We start from the raw sequence: 18,332 nt of genomic DNA, 5'->3' as shown, positions 1-18,332 counted from the left end.
TCATAGGCATTCAGGAGAGTTTTCTTGTTCAGAAACTTTAATCAAACATATTTGATCTATCAATTTAAATAGTCAGACAAATTCATGTGGTGCGGACGTTTCAGAAGGATGTTGGTGCCTTCTAGATTGTGGTGGGGTAGCCCTATACTATTTCCTTATTTGAACTTGTCTCCTAAGAGGATCTTTAACTACTGCAGCAGGACGCTTTCTCTTAACACTGCTGCACCAATGCATTCCCTCCACATTGGCTCAAAGAATATATCAGAGAAGCAGAATTCAGAGGAAAGCTTGAACAGATGTATTTTATTTTTTTAAGTGGCCTCCAGCAAAACGCTGCCAGAGGTCAGAACGCCATTCATAATTGGACAGTACATGGAATGCAGAACATTTATATTAGTGGGTCCCAGCTTAGGTTCTGGTCCAGCTACCTTCAATGGTCCTTACAGGCCAGTGGTCCGTTCACTTAATGGTCGTCTTCATAGCCGGTTGGGAGTGCATTAACATGGGGGTTATGGAAAAGAGTATGGTTCCCGTCACCCCAAGGGAAGGGCTGTTGAGAGACAAGAAAGGGCCGTTTCCACACATCACTTTGTAAAAACCCATTTGAGAAAAGAGTCTCCCACAAGCAGAAGGACTAGACAGTGTTGTCTGAAGGTGGAAAGACACAAAAGAAGAACCTGGAGCATCTAAATTTTTACAATCTTTTTAACTGGCTACTATACAAGATTATGATGATGATAATGTTTATTTATACCCTGCTTTTTCTCTCCACAAAGGAGACTCAAAGTGGCTTATGTGAAAAGCATTTCAATACAGTTTAAAATCCAAATATATACAAACATTAAAATAGAATTAAACATCAGTGGTATTAATGAAAAATGAACAGTGAAAATCCTCAAAACGGTTTAAAAACATATTCAAAATTTACAAATACCAATCTTACAAGTTGGAAGATGTTTAAAATTCTTAAATCTGGCATCTGGGTCAATCTCAAACTACACTAGTGCTGGATGGCGAGGTAACCCATAGGTAAACCCATGCGAGTCAGTGGCTCTGCCATCACCTAGGCTAGATTCACATGATGATTAGGGACACTGGCATCAGTTTCATTGATTCAATGGGTCTGGGATTAATAACTGTGTTTAGCTTTCAAACTGGGCACCAGGGCCAAAGAAGAAGAGTTGCTTAGGAATGATGTGAGTCAAATACCTTGGTCCGGATGCGAAGGTGCGAGTAGGGAATGAACTCGGGCCTCTCGTGTTCATGCTGAGCCTTCAGATAGCAGTTCAGCATGCAGACGGCAACCCCAGGAAGGGCAACCACAAAGCTCAGGATCTTCCAGGTGCGGGCTACAAGAGAGGAAACAAACACACAAGAACATAATATTGGTGGCCTATTCATCCTTAACACTAGTATCATTACCAATATTGCTGTCCTTAGGATACAGTGCATCCTATTAACATTAGAAGAGAGTGAAAGAAGACCTTAAGATCATGATGGGGAGGGGCTAGTAGAGTGTATCTAGATGCTGTTTTTATGTTTTAATGTCTTAATGTTAATGGTTTTAAATTGTATATGTTGATTGTTTCTATTGATTTTATGTTATGCTTTACTTGCTTTGTATAATGAGGCATTGAATTTTTGCCTAAATGCATGTTGTACGCCGCCCTGAGTCCCCTGCGGGGTGAGAAGAGCAGGATAGAAATGAAGTTAATAATAATAATAATAATAATAATAATAATAGAATATGACACAGGCGTTAAAGATGGGGAAACTTTGCAGCAAGAGTAGCCTTTAATAGAATGGAGATTTGCAGGCTGCTAGTTACCTCAACCATCTTGCCATGTCAATTTCCCTCAGACAGGAAGCAGCCAGGCTTTGAAGCTGCAAGGCTATTCAGTGCTAATCAAGCTGGCCAATGGCAACATTCCCACTCGCCTCCAACAAACAAGAGTTCTTTCCCTCACCCTGGACATTATTCTACAGGTATATAAACCCCACTTGCCAAGTTTCCAGCAGAATTCTCAACTTCTGAGGATGCCTGCCATAGATGTGGGCAAAACATCAGAAGACAATGCTCCCGGAACATGGCCAGACAGCTCGGAAAACGCATAGCAACCCTGTTTTAACTATGTTTATTGTTTTATCCTTAATTTATTGTGTTTTGTTTTTGATTTGCAGCCTTTTGTTTTTTTCTTGTGAGCCTCCCCGAGTCCCTTTGGGGAGAAGGGGCGGGAGATAGAAATAAAACTAATTCTTATATTATTATTATTATTATTATTATTGGTATTATTCAAGATATAATTAAAAACTGGCCAAGATACTAGTGCTGAATTTAAAGTTGAGTCTGAATTTTAATTGAGATTCAAGCAAGAAAAGCATAACATGGAATTTTGAAAAGATCCAAAGCTCTGAAAAACAGTTCGGTTGCTATTTCCAAAGCCTGTCTGAATTCAAATGAGAAATGTTTCATCTGAAGGGAGGCCAACGAAGAGAAGGGGACCAGGCCCAAAGCCTAGGAAGGCTCGTTTTCCCTCAAGAACTGTGGATTCTGGGAAATGTAGTCGCCCCCCCCCCCCCTTCCCCGCAAGGTCACCCGGTCGAGGCCCCGGCGCCGCGGCCTAGCCTACCGGAGCCTCCCTCTCCATGCCCCGCCGTGGCCGACAAGAACCGCCTCAGCCCGGCCTGCGGAGCCGGCGCCGCCACCTGCCGGGAGAGCTTGCCGAGCGCCGAAGCTGCCATGGCCGCCATGTCCTTTTCCTCCTTCTCCTCAGGCTCCGCTCTCGACCGGAACCGGAAATGCGACGACGGCAAGCCGGCGCTGACTAATTGCATCATGGAGCCGCCTTCTTACCGCACTCTTAACACAGAGCTGTAACAATTAGAATCACAAGGGGGCGGCGAATTCCGGGTTCGTTCAGTACTGCCCATAGACTTCAATTATTAGAGCTTCTCAATGTTTTATTTGTTGATTGATATCCCGCTGTCTCTCTCCATACAGATGTTTTATATTTTATCATTGTTTGTATTTTGATTTTGCTGTAAGCCGCCCCGAGTCCCCTTCGGGGGAGATGGAGGCGGGATATAAATAAACTTCTTCTTCTTCTTCTTCTTCTTCTTCTTCTTCTTATTATTATTATTATTATTATTATTATTATTATTATTATTATTATTATTATTAAAGCGGCTCACAATTAAAAACATCACAACTTAAAATCGACATATACAATAATGAAACAGTATTATCTTTGGGTTGCTGTGAGTTTTCTGGGCTGACTGGCCATGTTCCAGAAGCATTCTCTCCTGACGTTTTGCCCACATCTATGGCAGGCACCCTCAGAGGTTGGGAGGTCTGCTGGAGAGAAGCCATTGAAATCCACAAGCATGTGGACAATTTCAACAAAAAGGAGGAAACCAATAATAATAATAATAATAATAATAATAATAAATGTCTATAGTAAAGGTAAAGCTTTCCCCTGATGTTAAGTCCAGTCGTGTCTGACTCTGGGAGTTGGTGCTCATCTCCATTTCTAAGCCAAAGAGCCAGCGTTGTTCGTAGACACCTCCAAGGTCATGTGGCCACTGGCATGACTGCATGGAGCGCCAGGGTTACCTTCCCGCCAGAGCGGTACCTATTGATCTACTCACATTGGCATGTTTTCGATCTGCTAGGTTGGCAGAAGCTGGGGCTAATAGTGGGAGCTCACCCCACTGCCCGGATTCGAGCCACCAACCTTTTGTTCAGCAAGTTCAGTAGCTCAGCAGTTTAACCCGCTGCGCCATCGGGGCATATATTATATGTCTATATAATATATTATTAACATAGCACAATATTAGTATTATATATTACTAGATTGTACTATACCACTATAGTGACCATTTGGAGTCTGTGTTTCCAAAGTAAAATATCAAAGCTTTTTAAGTAAGGTCTGGAGAAATTCCAATATAAAACCCAGAAGAAAAAACCTGGGGATTTGCCACTTTTTGGAAGGACACAATTTGGACAAGAGAAACCTATTGGCCAAAGGGTTCTGTTGGGAAAAGGAGGTGAGGGTGGCACTTCCAATTCTCTTTAGACTTGAATGAAGACATGAAGGTGGGGAGATCCAATTCCCAAAGGCAGACAATGGCCCTGAAGGGTTGTTGTATGTCTTTCGGGCTGTGTGGCCATGTTCCAGAAGCATTCTCTCCTGACGTTTCACCCACATCTAGGGCAGGCATCCTCAGAGGTTGTGAGGTATGGAGAAAACTAAGCAAAGAGGTTAATATATATCTGTGGAAAGTCTAGGGATGGCCCTGAATTTCTCAGGCCTTCCCAGACTAGACCCAGGGATAAAAGCATGGGTCCGCTCCGTTGCAGTACCCGAAGGTGCAATGAGATGGCAGGCTGGCCATTCGCTCTCCGAAGCAGGACCGCGCTTCAGGTGATGCGCCTGGCCAACTCAAAGCCATGTCCTTTGCAGGGTGACATGGGAGAGTCTCGGGCTTTTCTCATGTTCTTTTGTAATGGTTTAGGTTTTAAACTGGTTCCACAGTCGTCGTCCCGGTTTCAACTTTGGCGCATTGGATTGCAAATGTTGTCTGTGGTAATCTCTTGCCTTCTCTGCCGAAGAGGACTGGCGCCTCACCAAACGACAGCTTCCAGGATTATGCCATAGTATAGAGCCATGGTGGTTCAACTGGTGTCAAACTGCGTTCCTTCGACAGTGTAGATGCACCCCGAGTTGTTGCTGACGTATGTGAACCTATCCCAGATTTGTTTGAGGGGAGGCTGAGAGAGTGTGACTCACCCAAGATGCCTTGGTTTGTCATTTGTGACAGTGGTCTGGGTAACAAACCCCACTAGGGTACTGGATACTGTATTTGGAGCCCTGCATTGACTCTCTCTCTCTCTCTCTCTCTACACACACACAGGAAAATCATCAAGGTGTTTGGTCTTTTCTGGTCGTCGTCCTCCTCCCTTTCTTGTATGTCTGGAAATCCCTGGCTGGCTCTCCACCTCTTTGCCCCTTGCAATCTGGCAGGCCCTCCCCTCCTCTTTCTCTTCGGTCCCTTGTGCAAGGGGCCCAGGGGGGAAGAAGGGGAGGCCTGTGGAATGCCATTGTCCTGCCTTTCAAGCCGGCTGGCTGGCTGAGGACTGTGCAAATCTTCATGCGAAGACCCTGGGAACTGGGTCTCTGGAGGAGGGGTTTCAGGGGGAGAGGAGGGCACCGCTCAGCCCATGCTTTCAAGAGAGCCAGCCCAAGGGGGCAGGTGGAGTCCCTTGGCCTTCACGGGCTTGTTTGCCTGGGACGGAGTGGGCCAAATATACATTGCACGCACAAGCTCTAACCTTTGGCACCTGGAAACTGAGGTGCAAGGGGCTGAGCATCCTCAGAAAGCAAAAAGTTCTTATGGACAGGAAAGTTGCATAAGCTAGGGGAGTTTGCAGCAGTTTGCTTTTGCCTGAGCCCACTGGGAAAGGCAAGATTCTTCCTCCCGCCTTTCATCCTCTGCTCTCCCTCCACTGAGGGTGCATCTACACCAGGCACCGGCAAATGCTGGCCCTCCAGGTGTTTTGGACTTCAACTCCCACCATTCCTTACAGTCTACCAGCAGTTAGCAATTGTGAGAGTTGTGAGAGACCTGGAGGGCCAAAGTTTCCCCATGCCTGATCTACAATGTAGAATGAATGCAATTTGACCTCACTTAAGCTGCCATGGCTCGATGCTTTGGGATTCTGGGAGTTGTAGTCTTTCAAGGTCTCCTCAGCCAAGGAGTGCTGGTGCCTCATCAAACTACAAAGCCCACCACTCCACAGCATTGATCCACAGCAGTTCATGTGGGGTCACTGCCCTGGCTCAATGCTATGGAATCCTGGGAGTTATGGTTTGGGTAGAGAAGGAACTACACCTCCCAGGATCCCGTAGCATTAAGTGACGGCAGTCAAAGTGGTGTCCAACTGCTTTCCTTCTACAGCTAGTGTTCTTTGCCTCTGCTGATCATGGCCTAAAGTGACCATTCTTTCTGACCGCCAGCTTGTATCCAATGAGCCCATTGCTCCTGCCAGCGAGTCAGTTTGCCCGTTGCGCCATAGATGGGCACCAACCAGCCCCGGGGTCCCTGCCAATGGAACAGGCAGCCCTGTTCCCCCATCACAAAGGAGCGTTCTCTCTCGCCCACAAAGCCCTGGCGCGTTTTGGCCGGTGAGAGTGCCACGTTTCTCCCCCCCCCCCCTCAGAACAGGCGAGAGGGGAGAGAATGAGCTGTTTTTCTCCTCTCCAACGAACAAGGCCGCCTGACGTTACCTTTTTCTCACAAAAGGACAGGAGCGAAAGAACAACTTGTTCTCCCTATCTCTCAAAATGGGTAATCAGAGGAGATGGCGAGGGAGCAGCTCCAGAGGAGAAGAGAAAGATGTCCTTTGAATGGCAAAGTGCCGGACTCACCAGCTGTCCCAGTTTGGGCCAATTCCGACTCGTTTGGCCCTCTTTCTTGGTCGCTTTTTAAATATCCCGGTTTCTCTCTCCTTTGTCCTTAGTTAACTTCAGTTGCCATAAACTGGGGCTGGATCTACACCGTCAATTGAATTCAATTTGACATTCCTTGAACTGTCACAGCTAAATGCTGTTGAATCCCAAGAGTTGTAGTTTTGCAAGGCACCCGCACACTTGGGTAGAAAAAGCTCAAGGCTTTGTAAAAGAGAGAAACAGGGACCTTTTAAAAGCAGCTCAAACAGTGGGATGGCAGAGGAGTAATCTGGACGGCCCCTGCCAAATTGGGACACAAAGAGCCCCAAGAAAGGACCGATTGGCTGGCTCTTTTCCTCCAGAAGGCATTGAAGAGTCCAGCCCTTCTCCGGTGACCCTAAGGGTCTCCCATCTTTCTCTCATTTCCACATGAAAAGAGAGTGAAGCAGGGGCATTGGGAGGTCTCTCCTCCCTCCTTTTCAGATTCACAAGGAGGCCCAGACTAGAAAGGAATCCTTCTTGGGAAAAGCAAGTCTTTGATGGACTCCCATGCCCATGAAAGGGAAGGGCGGGTCACGTCACGTACACCTGTGGTGGGCACAAGAGCCAGGGACAAAAAGGAGCCTGTACCAGGAGAGCATTCATCTGCAAACCTTTCTCAACCCATTGTTACTTCATGTCTGTTTGGCTCAATGGTCTCCTTTCTTGATATTTCTAAGTCCTGGCACTGTTTTATAGATCTGGATTTACGGCTTGGGTGGCAGGCAGTATGGCAGAATACAGCAGCCCTGTCACTTGAATCAGAACTAAGAATCCTAGAGTTGGGAGAGACCACAAAGGCCATCTAATCTGACCCCATTCTGCCATGGAAAAATGCACAACTAAAGCATGCTAAAAGGTGCCCATAACCCACCCTCTGTGGCCGTGTGTTCCATTCTATTGCATAGAAAAGGCTCAAGATCTTGTAAAACTACAACTCCCAGTATTCTGTGGACATTCAAGTGGTGTCAAACTATTCATTCCACAGTGTAGATGCACCCTCTGTCTTGATAGTCTCTTTCCAAGGTGCTGAATCTATTCTGCCAGGGGTGGTGGGGGCGGAACAGGGTTCAACATTGAAAGGTGCATCTACATACTACTGTACACATAGCATTGAAAAAATTGTCGCTATGATTTTGGAGGAACAAGAAAGTAAAGACATCTTGAAATCTACAGCTAACAACGCAGGAAGCTGGAACTGGAACTGTCCAAGAAAGCCCCATAAGCTGGAGTCAACCTTGGGGAAGAATGCTGTATTTTTTTCTCCCACTGGAATTCTTTAGGTCAAGGGCATGGACCCATCGGCTGGGCAAAGCAGAACGGATGGGAAGAGTACACAATGTTTTCTTTGCTTCCAAAAGGCTTAGCAGGGCTGATTCTTTCGTTTCCCATGTGCATAGTGCTAGGACTGGATGAAAGGTTAGCAGATGTATATTGAGCAGGTCTTCTTTTTATTTATTTCTGATATTTCTACCCCGCCCTTCTCCCCAAGGGGACTTGGGGCGGCTTACACAACTGGCAGGATCACTACCAGTATATCATAATACAATAAAATAATACAACAATTAAAATAGTTAAATAACATAGTAAAATACAACATATATTCTTTTTGCACCATAGAAACCTCTCCCTGGGTGCATGGACATTGTAGCGTTAATGCAGCTTTACACCACTTGAACTGCTATGGAATCCTGGGAATTGTAGCATGATGGGGCACCAGCACTCTTTGGTAGGCAAAGCTCAAGGATTTGTAAAATTACAGTCCCAGGATCCTATAGCATTGAACCATGGCAGTTCAAAGGATATTGCTTTGTTCTGTTGCTGTCACAGGGAAGGCTGGCCTACTCCAGGTTGCCCACAGCTCCGCAAGCCTCGGACAGGATTGTGTCCCTCCCGGCACAGGCCAGCTTTCCGATCCTGAAATAAGCCTTGTGTCATCAGAGGTGGGAAATGAAAGAAACGATTAGACAGGAACCCGTAAGCACCTTAAGCCGGTAAGCAGCCAACTATTAAATGACATTCACCTTGGAGACACCAACCTGGTGATCCACGGCTTTGAGATGAGACCAGCATAATCTCCTTGCGTCTCGCTTTCCTGAGATAACTAAGCTCTAGCCGCTTCCCCTACAATTATCTCCAATCTGGGTTGTGTAAGTCCCAGACCAAAGACATCTGAGCCAGGAACTGCCTGGCCGGCCGCTGGGGACTAGACCCCAAACAATGGCCACATATGCATCCTCCCAAATGATAGGGTTATTCATACCAATAGTTATGCATCCTGCCTTCCGTTAGCAGATACTCTTCTAGTTATTTAGACAGGTGTTTGGTCTTTTTTGGTTGCAAAGAGCTTTTTGTTTGGATCATAGCCCGAGATATCAGCAAATTTGGGGTTGGGCAAAATGCTGAATTATTTATTATTAATTAGTAATTCTAAGGAATGCCGTACATGGAGCTGGTGTGGTTGGTGATCAGTGTTTAACACTTCCACTGAGAAGACTGAAATTATGACTTTGAAAGCTTGACTTCTGATCAAGCTCTTTTGTATAGTTGGCAGGAGTTGCCAGCCCGGTCTCGATTTGCTGGGAGGAGGAATAAACTGAGACACCCAGATAGGTTAAACTGCATCCCAAGTCTGTCAAGTCCTTCCAAAGTTTTCCCCCCAGATTTGTCCCAAGCTATCCCCTGGCTAGAGTCCTCCAGAGGAATCTAACTCCAAAGCCCACCTTCCTCAGGCTATTGGCAAGGATGGGAACTTCAGTCATTTGTCAGCCCCTGGCACCCTCTGGGGACACATAGGTGGCTAAAAATGTACAGAATGAAAACCACATCTCCTTAGGATACAGAAAGCTATTTTAAAATTCATTTCTGGTACTGGTTAAGAGTCTTTAGTGTTGCAGTGATCCAAAGTAACTTGTTGAGTTACTTTTCTCTGGCTTTTTGGTAGTTAAAGAAAAGTTTGATAAGAAAATGGCATAAAACTCATCAATATCCTATCTGTATACTGAAATTGTACAAAAATGTGCTTTTAGCCCCTTCATGTCGCATCAACCACTGACATTCTGGGGAGAGTTCCTTTTTGGCCTATAGTTCTCCCGACTCCTCAACTGGGGGATTCTGGGCATTGTAGTCCAATGTGGAATTTCGCCCAACCTTTGGCTTGGATCCAATGCTCAGCCCTAACTGTTGTAGACCTATGCAGTGAGTCTGTGCAGACATAAACCCACACTATCGATGGGTCTACTTTAGCTGGGACCCCCCAAAGGGCCCATGTTTTGTCCTGCCCAGCATCTGCCGCCGGGCACGGCTGCCATTTTCCACCGGAACGTCCTTTTCTCTCTTCCTTGGGTCGGCAAACAAGGGGGCGAGGAAAGGGGGGACGCTTTGGCTGCTCCTTTCTCTGTCAGGGACATTCTTTGGGGCACAACCCTGGGAGCACAGATGGGCCTGGGCTGGGGGAGGAGGAGGAGGAGACGGGTTTTGTTCTGCCCCCCTTTCCTGACAGTGACAAAAGAAGGGGGCAGCCTCCTATTTAATTGTCAGGGGCTGGAAACGGGAGGGGAGGGGAGGTCTCCCACCCCAGCCCAGCTCCCTCCAAGAAGCCTCCAGAGAGGCTCTGTTGTCCAGGCCCACAAAGCGCTGTGATAAATGAAAGGAACTGAGTCAGAAAGAAAGAGAGAGAGGGAGAGGGAGAGAGGTCTCTTTTCTCTTTTGGGTCTCTTTCCCAGCTCCTGTTTGCTCGGCTGTCTCACCCGCTCCCATTGATCAGGCATGCGGAAACATTCTCCCTCCTGGACGCCCATTGTCACCAACCCGGTTGCCAAGCGGCGCTTGGCTTGAATAGCTCTGCTAAGCCCAGCTCCTCCAAACCCCCGGCCATCCGGTGCTCTGGATACAGGCGAGGGCGGGAGGGCCCAGCCAAAATCCCCCTCCCTACCCCGGGGCCCTCCGCTTGGCTTTCTCAGGTGGGGAAGGCCGAGTGGGGCACCCCTGGATCCAGGTGGAGGGTGGCGGGCAAGGGCAAGCAGGCCTGAGTCCCACATCTTGGGGGTCCCTGGCCTGCAAGGGCTCTAGAGTTGCCAGATCTTTAGTCCAGAGCCTACGTCTTGGGCCCTTGGGACGAGAGGGAGGAATCTCAGGGAAGCAGCATTGCCTGGCAAAGTGTGGATCTGGAGATTTCAGCTTGGAGGCATCCTGCTTCAGAACATGGCATCAGCAATCCCCCAATGCCAAGGGAGGGGGATGAACACCCACCTGGGTTTCTAGTCTAAGTTTTTACGGACCTGTCTAGAAGCTGGACCTAGTTGGGATTTGAGTTCAGCACCTTGGACATGTCCTTAAAAGTTTGGACTAAAATGTTAAATGCCCTCCTCTCCTTGACATGGTAGCCACTAGCCATAATAGTACCCCTCTGTTTCCCACTCTGAGGTCTTCTTAAACTGCAGGAAAAGGCGCTCAAATGATTGATTTCTAGCTGAGCTTGAGGATGTGACTTTTGGGCACTGCAAGTCATAGCATCCCAACCCTCTGTTGCCTGGGGGATGCTGAAACTTGCAACCCCCTGCATTAATTTCCACAAGCTCTTCTTTCTAAGGACAAATGGGGAAGCCAGGGTGGCAAAATGTGGACACTGAAGGCAATATGAGTCATGCTGTCTCAAGACGTGTCCAAAGCACAATAGTTTCAGTTTAGTCATCTTGATTTTGAGCAAAAGTTCAGGCTTGATTTGTTTTCAGAGCCATTCTTTGTCTTTTTGGGCCATCCACGACATCCTCAGAACTCTCCTTAGCACCACATTTCAAATGCATTGGTTTTCTTCCTGCTAGCTTTTATTTCATTGTCTGGCTTTTATACTCCTACATAGAAATTGGGAATACTATCTCACGGACGCTCCTGAGTTTGGTATTCAACAACGCATCTCTCCACTTGAGGCTCTTATCTCGTTCTTTCATAACCGCCCTTCCAAGTCTTATTCTTCTTTTGATTTCTTAACTGGTGTCTCATTTGGACGAATGACTCAGCCAAGGAATAGAAAAATCTTTGACGGTTTCCATCTCCTCTTCATCCACACGACTGGCAACTTTTTTTCCACTGTGCCAGTGAATCGTGCCATTTTTGTGCCCATTGGCAACAACTGTTGCTTTCTTTCCTGGAAATGCTGCAAGCTGGTGGTTGATGCCCAGCTAGCACCAAGCACAGACCACAAGGCACCAGAGTAGAGGTCAGTGTTGAAGGGCAGGTGTGCATCCTCAGAGCCAAAGAAGAACCCAGACATGTAGGCAGATGCTTTGATCCTGAGCAGCAAATTGGTTTCAGCAGTGTTTCACTCCATCAGGAGAGGGGCTTTTTTAAAACTAAGGGATCCTAACTGACCTTCCAGAACCAAGACCCTATATCTCAAACACTTTGCATGCAAGAATAATACATGCCTTCTGGGAAGCTCTGTACTATCCCTGAAGCCTTCAGCCCACATATTTGGGAAAAATTGCAGATCAACTTAAAAGGAACTAGGAAACATGCAGGAGGATAGATGACGAAGCTGTGCCCTTCTCAATTCAGTAGGAAAAAAGTTTTTAGGACCAAATCATGCCAAATGGGGAATGGGTTTGCCAGAGTCAGGATCTGAAAACTTGACTCATGTTTGACTCCAGGGAGCACAGGCAGGGCAAAAAGGTGAGGCTGCATGGCAAGACTTCTGAGCTGCAGAAGCAGGAGGAAAATTCAGAGCTTCAGCGATTAGCATAACAATTCTTATGCATCCGACTTCATCCTGAGCACCGGGACATGCTCAATCGAGTTTTGAACTTCTCCTTTTACGCCAGGATGCCGGGACAAGTGGAATGACCACCTTGGCCTGAATACATGGCTCTTTGACTAGTTGTACTTTGTTGCTGTTGATGTATACCTTCAAGTTGCTTCTGACCAAATGGTGACCTTCTGATGGGCTTTTCTTCGTAAAATTTGTTAAGGAGAGGTATGCCATTGCCCTCCTCTGAGGCAGAGAGAGTGTGACTTTGCCCAAGGTCACCAGAAATTAACATTTCATGCACAGCAATCAGGTGGAGAATGTGGGCCCAGTATTAGTCTGAACTTTAAAGGGAAAATAGGGAAAGTAAGGAAGTAAGAGCTGTGGGGCAACCCTGCATCAATGCCCCTTCTAGCACATGGGCACAGATGGTACCACACCAGCTTTGGTCATCCCCAGAGCAACTTGAGGACCCATTCAGGAAACAGATGGGGATTAAGCGGACTAGCGAAGATCCCTTTAGTCTAGGTTAGGTCATGCTGAGTGGGAGAGAGGGGCTTTTCAGTCAGAAAAGGCAGGTGGAACTTGGCCCCTTGGCAGCCTGGGCCAGATTATATGCCAAGGCAGGAAGGAAATGAACGGCCCAAACTCCCTCTTCCACCCAAGGATCCTGGAGGTAACATGCCCCTCTCCTCAGGTAAAGCTCAGCAGGTAAAGCTGTTCTGGCAAGGACTGACCATCCAGTGGGCAAAGATGACCTGGAGCCTGGATAGCAAGTTACCATTAAAGATGGGTTTAAAGGCGGTGGATATGTTTAGCTTGGAGGAGGAAATGGAGAGGTAATTAGATATCTGTCTTCAACAAGGATTGCTATCAAAGGCAGCTGGCAGCATCCACAGGGCCGGCATTGCCCTCATAGAAGAATTCTGCCCAACCATGACATTTTCCTTCCCCAAATTTCATGTGTTCCAGGGACTCACTGCACCAGCAGCATAGCTACTGGGAAGATAAAAGGAGGGCATTGACCCTTCCAAAGAAGAAATCAGCCTCATGCAATGAAATTGTCCTTCACTCTCCACGTTTCAAGCATTGCAATTACTTCAAACTCCGGTTGAGCCTTTGGAACTAGGAGTTTAGATGTCCAACACAAAAAGGGGGGGCAGGCAAAGGGATCCAGGGAATGGGAACACAGTGCACAGAAAAGGTCAAGGTGTGAGGGATTTTCAATACTCCTAGAAATCTGTGGACTGCAGGGAAATTTAATGGGGGGGGGGGTATTCTTATTTGGGAGAGGGACAACAATCTTATCCTCCCCTCCCCAGCTACCTCCTGCATTGCCTGCAGCTCCTGGCATCTCCTTTACCCCCCCGCCCCCCGCCCCCCAAACCAATTTAAAAAGCTACCGATTCGAGTGGGAGGCTTTTGTGCCTCTCCTCTGCTGCCCTGAGACAGGCTGGAAAGAAAAGCTGTTATTCAAGAGACCGGCTTGTTCCCATTCAGGTCCCCACCACTTGCTCGCTTTCCTCAGAGTTCCCAGGCCTGGCGCCCAGCCTAAGAGGAGCCCCTCCTCTCTGCCTCTCTTTTTTCAGAGCTTTTCCCCTCCAAGTGACAAGGCGCATTCATGCCTAAGGGTCTGGTTTGGAGCCCGGCTTGCCAAATGGCCCAGTTGGTTCTGGGGCACAGTTAATAGGAGATAAAGGAAAGAGTTTTGCTTCTCCCCCACAAGGATTCTGCCTCCCCAAAAGTTTCTTTCTTCCATTATAAGATCCAAAATACAAAAAATAGATGATTAAGGCAATGAGGACACAGAAAATTCCTTCGATTGTCCCAATTTGTCCCCTTAATCCTCTGCTGTCCCACTTTGTTATCTGCTTTTCAAATGACCCAGTTTCTCTCTCGTTCCTCCTTGGTTCTCAGCTTCCTTTGATCGCTGCAGGAAGACTTCAAACATGGTTTGCTCTCAGTTGAGAGAAAACAGAAAGAAATCCTGCCCTTCCCTTAGCTCAGACAAAAGCAAACTGTTCTGGCTTCTCTCCTAGTGTGTTTTTTCTCCTCATTAGTGATTGTTACCATCTCGAAATGGCTTGGCTGCATGTGGCTTGGTTTCTGCCCTGAACCAAAGGGGCCTCCTCGGAGTCTTGGGATCAGATGTCAGTTTTGTCTTTGGCCAAGGCCGGAACACTCCCTCTCAGCAAACAGCTATTGGGACGAGATGGAAGCCATTCCCTGCTCACCCCCCCCCCCCCCCCCAAACACATACGGAATAGACTGAGGGCATCATGTTCATTGCGCTGATGAGAAACAGGTCCCACCTCAAGGAAGGCAAAGGTCAATGACATCCACAAAAGAGGAGGAGGCCGCAATTTGGATGGCGGAAGTCTAGCTGCTGGTTCCTTCAAGTACAAGCCCTTGAAAGCAGCCTTTCTGAACATGTCAGATTTCTGGGGTCTCACTCCTCACTTTAATCAATCGATTAGATTGCTATTTTGTTTTTCTCCCAATAGAGGAGAAATAGCAAGGCAGAAGCAACTTCCAGTGTAGTTTCAAACCAGATAGCCAAACCAATGGCTGGCACAAGATTTTAAAAAGCAAACAATCCCTCCCATTCAAACAGGAATCCAAAGCCATTCAAAGCACATTAAAAACACATTATATGTTAAGGGGCAGCTCGCCTGTTGTACAACTTTCTGCCCCAACCAGAAGGCCTCTAAATTAAGAGGGCCTGCTAGTGGAAACAGTGCCAAAAAGAGACCAATCTGCCCCCAGGAGAAAGTTTTATGGGTGGGAGCAACCACCGAGAAGACCCTGTCTCCTGTCTTCTCCTGTTTTGGACCGACCCTCACTGCCTGTGTCTCTTTATGACAAACGAATACTAAACATGCCATCGAATTGCTAACAAAAAAGACTTCCTCCACATGAATAGGAAAGAGTTCACTTGTTGAATAATAATAATTATATGTCATTAGGGGAGTGTCAGGATTTTAGAGATGCTTCGGTGGGGCATGGCCAAAAAAAGGTCGAGGACCACTGCTCTAGACCATTGGTTCTCAACCTGTGGGTCTCCAGATGTTTTGGCCTACACCTCCCAGAAACCCCAGCCAGTTTGCCAGCTGTGCAGGGTATCTGTGGACAATGGGGAAACGGAGCTTGACCTCTCAGGTGCTTGATACCTTGGCAAAGCCTTGTGGGCTCACGGCTGTCACTCACCCTGATCTGCTTAGGGAGATTTGGGGCATGTATTTCTGTCCTAGCACTTACCAGCCAATCCTATTTCCACAGGCGGGTTGTGGGGGGACTTCCAGGTAGGGCAAGCAGAGGCTGACCTTTGACCATAACTACGACCAGGCTAACTATGAACAATGTATTCTGATAGTTTTACCACAGTGTTTGATTTGGGTCACTGTTTGCAATTGGAGCACAACTGAGATTTTTTTCTACTGTGTTCCATTATTACTATTTTATTAACTTTATTTATACTGGAGCACCCGGTGGCACAGTGGGTTAAACCCTTGAGCTGCTGAACTTGCTGACCGAAAGGTCGGTGGTTCGAATCCGGGGAGCGGGATGAGCTCCTGCTGTTAGCCCCAGTTTGTATCAATCTAGCAGTTCGAAAACATGCAAATGTAAGTAGATCAATAAATAGATACTTCTCCAGTGGGAAGATAACGGCGCTCCATGCAGTCATGCCGGCCACATGACCTCAGAGGTGTCTTTGGACAATGCAGGCTCTTTGGCTTAGAAATGGAGATGACCACCAACCCCCAGAGTTAGACATGACTAGATTTAATGCCAGGGGAAAAATCTTTACCTTATTTATACCTCGCCTTTATCTCCAAGGGGACTCCAGGCAGCTAGCAGCCACATAATTTGACCAATTTAAAACAAAGCAAATACAAAAATGAAAAAGCAATGAGACAGTACTGTGTGTGTTAGGTTAAAAATACAGTTAAAATGCAATAAATACAATTAAAACACATTTTAAAACACCCAGTCTCCATAGCAATGTGCCTGTTACCCTTTCCCAAATGCCTCTTGTCAGAAGGTCTTGACCTGCTTGCGGAAGGAAGGCCAGCAGGGATGGGGCCATCCTGGTCACTCTCTCTTGGGAGGGAGTTCCATAGTCTGGGGCCCCTTCCACAGAGATAAATAAAATCCCACATTATCTGCTTTGAACTAAAATATATGGCAGTGTGGACTCAGATAACCCAGTTCAAAGCAGATCTTGGGTTATAGGACTGTGTGGAAGGGATGTAACCAAAGCATGCAATCCCTTATGTCAACTTGGTGAACTCTCTTCCATCAAGTGGATACCCCAAACGCTCCAATATTTCAGGGATGAAACTCAGGACATGTGCTTCAAGTGATTTCAAGATGGCAAAAGTGATGAATGAGGAGAGGCTACAGCAGTTTGTTTTTGCCCCAGCCAACTGGGAAGGTGAATAAAGAGCAGAACAACAAAGGATTCACTGGGGTGATCCCTGACAAAGTTGGCTGGTATGGTACCTAGAAAAGGCAAGTAATGCATACTCACAGCCATCCTGGAGCCATGGGCACAAGCCCCGATGCCATGCAATCCTGAGACGCCATCCTACACAGGTCTCTGTGAAAGGTTAGGACTGTTGATCAAAAAGCAAACCAAATTGTATCCATTTCCCATCCTGTTGAGAAAAGAGACAGCTCAAGTTACTTTGGTCAAAATTGTAACAAGGGCAAAAACTATGTTTTGTTGCCCAAGAAGTGACAGTGTATCAACTCAGGCAACAGGTTTCACAAATGTATTTGGTTAGGATTGTTTCCATCGAGGACAACAAGGGAAGCAAAACGGAAGGGGCATCGACACTAGCCAATGAAACGTCACTTTCCTTGTCCTGACCAGATGCGCTGGAATTCTGGGATTTGTAGTTACACCAAGTAACTACAAAGTGCCTCAACACATTATAAATCTCTGAATTCCATCGCATTGAGACATGGCTGTTTGTGTTAAACTGTATCCATTCCATAGTGTAGATGTAGACATACTCATAAAAGGAGAAAAACAGAGAATAAAGGGGGAGCGGGAGATAGATACAAATAAAGAAATACAGTGTTCCTTCTCTACTTCGCAGTTCACTTTTTGCAGATTCGCTGTTTTGCGATTTTTCAATAAACTCTAAAAGACTTATAAATCATAAAAAATACAATTTACAGCCTAAGGAAGGGAGGAAGGAGAAGCCAAAGGGAGAGAAAAGGAGCCCAAGCTGCAACGGGAGGAGAAGGAGGTGATTTATCAACATATGATTGGTTGATAAAGACTTAAAATAGTGTATAACTACTAAAATAATGTATAAATATTAAAATAAATTTAGTGTCCCTACTTTGCAGATTTTCACTTATTGTGGGGGGTCCTGGAACCTAACCTAAGTGAGGGAACACTGTATAAAGAAAAGACAAGATAGAAAAAATGATGGGCCCTCGAGGGTCATTTTCAAAGGGGAAAAGAAAATGGTCAAAACCCTGACAGGAAAGTGGGTTCCAAATCCAGCAAAGAGGATTTCTTCATATTGTATTTCTTGTTCCCCCCCCCCCCCCTCAGTATCACTCAATGATGTGTGAAGTCAGTAGCGTCCCAATCTATGGGTCCTTCCACACAGCTATATACAGTAGTCTCTCACTTATCCAATGTTCTGGATTATCCAAGGCATTTTTGTAGTCAATGTTTTCAATATATTGTGATATTTTGATGCTAAATTTGTAAATACAGTAATTACTACATAGCATTACTGCGTATTGAACGACTTTTTCTGTCAAATCTGTTGAATAACATGATGTTTTGGTGCTTAATTTGTAAAATCATAACCTAATTTGATGTTTAATAGGCTTTTCCTTAATTCCTCCACATTATCCAAGATATTCGCTTATCCAAGCTTCTGCCAGCCCGTTTATGTTGGATAAGTGAGACTCTACTGTATATATAACCCATAATATCAAGGCCAATAATCCCACAATATCTGCTTTCTGAGTCTATGTAACACACACTCAGATAACGTGGGGTTTTCTGCCTTGATCTTCTGGGTTCTGTGCCTGAGTGGAAGGGCCCTGGGTTATCTGTGTCCACACTGCCA

The 18,332-nt window shown here is 46.3% G+C and overlaps 1 protein-coding gene and 1 long non-coding RNA gene across 2 annotated transcripts; both read right to left on the bottom strand.

Annotated features, from left to right (window-relative positions):
- Positions 1-275: 275 nt before the first annotated feature.
- Positions 276-2,853, bottom strand: LOC100556334 (cytochrome c oxidase subunit 6A1, mitochondrial). Its single transcript, XM_003226004.3, has 3 exons — positions 2,631-2,853; positions 1,210-1,349; positions 276-550 (listed from the first exon to the last, which is right to left on the bottom strand). Exons 1-3 carry the CDS (start codon positions 2,836-2,838, stop codon positions 464-466), a joined length of 435 nt encoding a protein of 144 aa, XP_003226052.1. The 5' UTR covers positions 2,839-2,853; the 3' UTR covers positions 276-463.
- A 5,065-nt stretch (positions 2,854-7,918) lies between these two features.
- On the bottom strand, positions 7,919-16,888 carry LOC103280263 (uncharacterized). Its single transcript, XR_010000034.1, has 2 exons — positions 16,763-16,888; positions 7,919-8,416 (listed from the first exon to the last, which is right to left on the bottom strand). It is a non-coding gene; the product is annotated as an uncharacterized LOC103280263 (long non-coding RNA).
- Positions 16,889-18,332: the final 1,444 nt, after the last annotated feature.

The sequence above is a fragment of the Anolis carolinensis genome, chromosome X (assembly GCF_035594765.1).
Source record: "Anolis carolinensis isolate JA03-04 chromosome X, rAnoCar3.1.pri, whole genome shotgun sequence".
NCBI classification, from domain to species: domain Eukaryota; kingdom Metazoa; phylum Chordata; class Lepidosauria; order Squamata; family Dactyloidae; genus Anolis; species Anolis carolinensis.
The sequence above is the reverse complement of the archived record's forward strand: the minus strand, read 5'-3'. Positions and strand labels throughout refer to the sequence as shown.